Below are 6616 nucleotides of genomic sequence, written 5' to 3'. Positions count from 1 at the left end.
TGAACAATGATCAGAAATATATCAGAGCAGAAACTACTCCCATTTCTAATTTTGGGAATTATTTCAAAGCTGATGGTAATTCTGCTGACTTGTATTCAACCTAAAATGTTCAAACCTCCTAAATTTCGATTTAAGGATGTTCTTAAAAGCTAGTGTGCTACAGCAGGTCTCTTGTATTAACGATGATGCCATTGTCCTTTTGCAGCGCCGAGGCTGTTCAGGAAGGAAAAACTTAACAGCATTCCGAAATACAAAACTGATTCCCATGGAAACATCCTCATCCTCTGATGACAGTTGTGACAGTTTTGGTTCTGATAATTTTGCAAACACAGTGAGTACAGTACAAGAACACATAAAACTGAATGTGCGGTGCTAGTAAAGTTTGCAAAAATGTAAAGCTAGTAAATGTTTTGTGCACTATTAAAACTGCTTGTTCTGCTTATGTTTTTGTATAGTGGTTATAAATCTATGCTATATGCTGTAATTTCATTTCACTTTTCGCTTGTGCTTCTAGGTGGTAATTGTTGGAAACAGATTAGCTATTTATTCTAGCCTTTGAAATGTCACCTAACCTAACATGCCTGATAATTTGCTACTGCGGTTCTGAAACCCCTTGTTAAATGCCTTAACTATTTTTTTTTCTGTATTAAAAAAGCTATTTGCTTATACTGCACTTGTAAACGTGAATCACTTTCTGTACAACTTCAGTTAAAGGATATTTTATTTTTCACAGAAATGCAAGTTTAGGTCCGATATTAGAGAAGAACTGGCAAAAATTTTTTACGAAGCCTCTGATGATGAATCCTTCTGTGGCTTTGCAGAAAATGAGATTCAAGATGCATTGGTAAGGCAGTTGATTTTAGTTTGCAATTTTAAATCTAGATTTTTAGACCTTCTTAATTGAAAAATAGTGGCAGCTTCAGCTTGAAAGTCAAATGTTGTCAGGAAGAAGCATCATTTTATTTTATTTAATGTACAATATAAGTAGCCATAGTTTCATTTTCTTTTTCTTTCCTTAAAAAGCCCCCAAGCTCCTGATCTTTGCAAGTTGAGAATAAAATCTGCCATATGGATTTTGAAATATAACACCTCTTAAAACTGTCCTTGCTGGGTGTTACTCTGTTAGTCTCTAACATTTCTGGTTTCCTCAATACAAAATGTTATGCTAGCCCACGGACTCTAGCAAACTGGAGAAAAATTTCTGTGTATATTGACACGTAGTCAGACCTGCACTCTATGATAGTGTAACAGGAAATGCTATACTTCTTTAGTGGTAGAGAAGTAAGTGATAGGTGGTGAAATGTGCCTTCCTGCTTTTCCTTGACATCAGTGCAAGAGCAGCTTTAATGGTTAAAAAGACGAACAGTTGGTATTTATCAGAGAAGATGGAAGTAATACCATGTTTGGTATAAAATAGATTTGTCATAACTTCAGAATGTGCTGAGGAATGGCTAGAAAAGAGTAACATCTGCTTGGAAAAGTAAAGAGAATAAGTAGGAGGCAAAGCTGGAATAGATATGTAAGAAAAAGAAATCAATAACTACACATAATGGGCAAGCAGGACCACATACCTGGTTTTATAAAATCTCGGTGCAAATAAGGATTACCCTTTGAGACTGATGGTCTATGCGTATGAAGCAGGAAGCCTGTTGACCATAATAAGACTCTCTTATTGAGTCTAAACCTGGAAGTCATACCCTATTGCAAAATGGCTTTTAACTAAAGAAATTAATTTCTGTCCTCATTAAACCCTTGGTTCTTGCAAAAGTTGCAAGCAAGGCATGAGAATTCAAAGACAGGAAAATAGTGGGATTTTATTCATAATCATTTCATTGACTGACTCTAGAAGGAAGTATTCACTGGGTATTGTTGATACTGTGAAATGGCTATTCTTGACAGCTTACAACCTTGGGTTTGACCCTGTGCTGAGAACTGTGTAGTGGCTTTTTTTACAGCCTGATAGAATATGTTGCAAAATCAAGCCCGTTAACGCAATTCTCTTTCTCACCCTCACACACAGACTATCTTTGCTATTAGACCTGCAAGTGACAGCTAAGACTGCTGCAACTGAAGCTGAGCTCCTTTTTCTGATGCAGTACAGTGTGGCTCTCCCTGAGAGTTTTTTATCCCTGTGCCCCGCTCTCCTCCCGCCCCCTCTCCCTCCCACCCCCTTGAAATATAGGAGATCACTAGGACTAGCGATTTAAATGGCTAGATTTCAGCCGGATAGGTTCCTTGACTGCCCCCAAAACAAAATAATTGTCAAACTGTATTTAATTGCAGACCAACTCACTTGGATTTATACGCTTCCGTTCTGGTTTGTTGACAGAAATTGGAATCGGATTCAGAGGAGAATGATACAAGTGCTGAAAGTGAGGTAGCCCAGAGAAGGCAGAAATACCCTATGCCTCTAAAAGTAGCCATGAAATTTCCACCTCGAAGATCCGAGAGGAGGAAGCATGAGACAGAATCTGTTCCTGAAAAGCTGGTGCCTGCTCCAGATTCAGACTCTGACTCTGAAGAAAAGGGTTCCGTATTTTTAGAAAAAAGGGCTTTAAACATAAAGGAAAACAAAGCAATGGCAAGTACTCAGTGTCTCTCTGGGGGTCCCCCTTCTTTCCCCTCTCCCCTCCTTGACTCCTTAGAGGACCTCTTTGGTTGTTCAAATTAACTCTAATGGGAATTAAGTGAATGCATTAAGAGGAATTTACATTCCTAATATTTAAATTTAATACTTTATGTCCACTGGCATGTGAAAATCCATAGGCTGAATACTTCAGTAAAAATCCATAGGCTGCAAGCATAAAGGATAGGACTTCAACATATTAAATTTGAGTATTTTCAAATTACTTGCAGTCACTAGAATATAAATAAGACATAAAAGTAAAAAGTTGAAGAGTGACTGCATTTCCTGTAATTGTACTTCTAGCCAATTGCCCTAATCTAATAATCTGTAATAGCACATAAACACCCTTTTAAGGCTCTGCTTCCTTTTTCTTTCCCTTGTTAGCTTGCAAAACTAATGGCTGAGTTGCAAAATGTTTCTGGTATCTTTGATGGGAGAAAATCGTTGCCGACTGTCAGTCATGTAAGTATAAACTTCCCATATTTGCCTTCAGATTTCTGAGAGTCAAATTCTGACATTACAAAACAGGAGACTCAATTACAAAAACTTAATAAACCATGTAAATGAAAGTCCAGTTCAGAATTTTATTGCTTTCTAAAACAGGCATCCTCATTGTGCAGTTCTCTTTTGATTTGCCACTGTATAAAGCAGAACAGATTGATTCATAAAAGTTAGGTGTCTCCACGGGCCAATAAAACTAAACAAGGCGCTATGTAAATATGTATTTATACAATGGCTGGAGATAAAGGGGCAGCTCAGACTTTGAAGCTCAACCCTGAATATTCTGTGAGTTTGGAGCCTTGAAAAAAAACCTGACGTTTGCCCTAACTAGGTCCTTTAAGAAGGCTGGGTTGTGAATCGGCTGATCGACCTGTAAGCTGCGTGAAGATGGGAACAACGCTAGAAGTCGCAACTCCTCATAGACGTGGGTTCTGCTGCTGTGGGGGGGAATTATTGTATCTCACACCTTCATGGACACAAATGTGTCTCTGACTGTCTCTCCGCACCTAGCAGAATGCCCAAGATGAATTTGCCTAGGATGTTTTTACCTTCTGTTTTCTGATTTGGTACGAGGGGGAGACTTCATCTTTGGGAAAGACAGAAGGAAGCCATGTCTTTTGGAGGAGGAATTCATAATAGGGATGGGAGCTGTCTGGGTTTTTGCACGTTTCATTAGGAGCTCTTAAACTTTACCAGGGACCAAAGCGGCTTCCAAGACGTCCGTTGCCCCGAAGTGCTTTGAGGAGGAACCCAGACCGAAGTTCTCGGCCTCACACAAGATCCAGGTCCCTGATTGAAGGTCCTCCTACTCCTTTGCCAGAAGAGGAAGATGATGACCGGTACATCTTAGTGAGAAGAAGAAAGATGTCTGATGAATTTCTGGAGGTATGTTGAGGTTCTGGTTCTTCTGTTGCAGGTTGATCATGAAGGTTTTGTATCCCGTCAAGAAAATAGCAATTCATACAGAGTTGATCAAGATTAAGATTATGCTATGGCCTGGGAAGTACAGGGAAGAAAAAAAAAAAAAAAGCATATTGTACGTGTTCTTCATTTCCCCCCACCTTATCCTTGAAAAATAACTTCTTCTTGCACTCCATCAGGAATTAAGCAAGATTCAGTAGCATTTCTGCACCTTTAAGGTGACAGATGAAGCGAACACGCTAAAGCTGCATCCGTATCATAGGCCTTTGCAAAGATCTGTATCTCTTGTTTAAATATGTGATGGGTATTTGAGACTTTGGCATTGCTTTGAAGATACCTGCCTTGTTTGTGTTTTTGCTGAAACTAATACTAAAAGTATTGCATCTTCATTATTCAGCATGAAGCTCGAACTCCCAGGAGGGGTCACCGTGGTGCCATGGCTTTTCCACACATTGTGCGCCCGGTTGAGGAAATAACAGCAGAAGAGCTGAATAATATTTGCGGATCTGCAAGAGATAAAGTATATAACAGGGCCATGGTAAGTATATTCCAACTTCGTGAAACGCATACTTTGTGAAGTCATTGTCTTGTTATTCCCTGCTTGTGGTTTAGCATCAAACAGAGCAGGCTCCCTCTCACTGAGAAGGATGATTTGATTTTTGGGAGAAGTATGCCTGAGATCTTGAAGCATCATCTCTTATCTTTCCCTGAATTTATAGAATGGCCTTTACCAAGGCAGTTAGCTTGCTTTCACCCTGGAACAACTGTAGTACCTAGGTGATACCAGCTGAGGAAAGTGATTAACAGACACTGAAGATGCAATGTTAAAACAATCTTGGTAACTAAACAGCCATCTTTAATGTCTTGTTTCCTGAACTACTTCCCCTGTGTTCTAGGGATCCACCTGTCATCAGTGTCGCCAAAAAACCATAGACACCAAGACAAATTGTCGTAACCCTGATTGTGTAGGAGTACGGGGCCAATTCTGTGGGCCATGCCTCCGCAATAGGTATGGGGAAGATGTCAGAACGGCGTTGCTGGATCCGGTAAGACAATTCTGAATATTCGCTTTACTGGGCTTAACTCGAACAGAGAGTTGCATTGGTTACTCGAAGCAAAAGAATTTTAGCAGGGGAACTGCTTACAGTGCTGTAGTACATAATGCAGTCCTGGTTTGATTCAAACTGAATCATAGAACCTTGTGTTGTGTTCAGCTCGTTGTAGTTACTACGTTTGTAGCTTTATTTGCAGGAGTAAACTATGAGAGCAGAGAAGCTGCCAAAATATTCTTGTATTTGAGCATCAGAATAGAGTTCTCTTTTTGCCTTCTGTTAGTGCTTAATGCCCTATGGAAAGGAATTGTATTGTGGACAAAGTGCTGCTGTTGTGGGCTGTGGAAGTGGTGCCGGAGTTGAGCAGAGTGGGATGCTTCCTGTGGTTGTGTGCAAGGCAGGCAAAGGAGAGTTTAATCCCTCACAGGCTATAGAATTTGTACTCTTGTACTGGTTTAGACAACTTCTGCAGTGCTGATGTTCACTGCAGAACTTGGTGTGGAACAGGGCCCTCTTTTAAGTTGTGAGTGTGAACCATGCCTGGCATTCCAGTTCAGTTAAAAAGGCCTGTTGTCTGTCTTTTGTCTAGACCTGGAGGTGCCCACCGTGTCGTGGAATCTGCAACTGTAGCTTCTGCAGACAGAGGGATGGCCGATGTGCTACAGGTGTCCTGGTCTATCTGGCCAAGTACCATGGCTATGACAATGTCCATGCCTACTTGAAAAGGTAGGTATGCCATGGTGTCAGTGGCATGGCTTTGCTGTAAGTGGGATAAGCAGCTCAAAACTAGGACACAAGAGCTTTCCACATCCCAGTGTGTGAGGTAAATCTCAAGATCAGTCCTTCTTGCCTTTAGAATCTGAGATTTTGCCATATGATTTTTCTGACATATTGGTTCTTACCCAAACCAAGTGGTATATCCAGTCTGTCTTTTGGCTCTCAACTTCAGCTGTGTTTGTTGTCAGGGCTTCCACTAATTTGTCTAAAGAGTTTCCAAACAGTGTTTTGCTACAAGCTAACTTGTGTTTCTACTTGTCTTTCAGTCTGAAACAAGAACTTGGAATGGAAGACTGAAGCTGTGACTGCCTTTAAATTATGTTCTCTTTCACCAATGTCATATTCTTGCCTACAGTGACTTGTTTAATCAATGAGATTACAAAGCCAGTGCCTTCCTTCTCTCCCCTTTTGGGTAAAAAAGTATAAAGAACTTCCACTTATCTCAGTGCAAATCATACTTGGGAAAACTGTTTAATGAAGGTCTTTGCCCACAGGCCATTGTTTTCTTTTTAAACAGCTTTGCAAATCGGATAGCATCAGTGCTTGCTTTCATGGCAATAACTTTTTTTTTTTTTTCCTGAAAGGAGATGGGGCTTTAAGCCATTAGAGTTTTATTCATGCAGTGATCTGTGCTGCAGGTTTATTTATGCTTTGAAGTTTGTCACAAAAAGATACAGATGTTCTGAAAGTTCAGGGCACTGTTCCCCACAGAACCAAGCAGGGAAAGGTATGTGCTTAA

General features: G+C 40.2%; 1 protein-coding gene across 1 annotated transcript; it reads left to right on the top strand.

Moving 5' to 3' along the window:
* The first annotated feature begins 232 nt into the window (after positions 1–232).
* Positions 233–6321, top strand: CDCA7 (cell division cycle associated 7). The gene is made up of 9 exons (XM_009894541.1): positions 233–331; positions 734–844; positions 2330–2581; positions 3011–3088; positions 3824–4012; positions 4446–4586; positions 4945–5094; positions 5690–5826; positions 6144–6321. Exons 1-9 carry the CDS (start codon positions 266–268, stop codon positions 6172–6174), a joined length of 1155 nt encoding a protein of 384 aa, XP_009892843.1. The 5' UTR covers positions 233–265; the 3' UTR covers positions 6175–6321.
* Positions 6322–6616: the final 295 nt, after the last annotated feature.

Source organism: Charadrius vociferus, unplaced genomic scaffold, assembly GCF_000708025.1.
Source record: "Charadrius vociferus isolate BGI_N301 unplaced genomic scaffold, ASM70802v2 scaffold161, whole genome shotgun sequence".
NCBI classification, from domain to species: Eukaryota; Metazoa; Chordata; class Aves; order Charadriiformes; family Charadriidae; genus Charadrius; species Charadrius vociferus.
This window is presented reverse-complemented; position numbering and strand designations above follow the sequence as displayed.

Coding starts and splice junctions, on each gene's coding strand:
- CDCA7 (XM_009894541.1), top strand. CDS start 266: ATGGAAACATCCTCATCCTCTGATGACAGTTGTGACAGTTTTGGTTCT. Junction 5,095..5,689: donor GAACGGCGTTGCTGGATCCG/GTAAGACAATTC, acceptor TCTTTTGTCTAG/ACCTGGAGGTGCCCACCGTG. Junction 5,827..6,143: donor GTCCATGCCTACTTGAAAAG/GTAGGTATGCCA, acceptor CTTGTCTTTCAG/TCTGAAACAAGAACTTGGAA.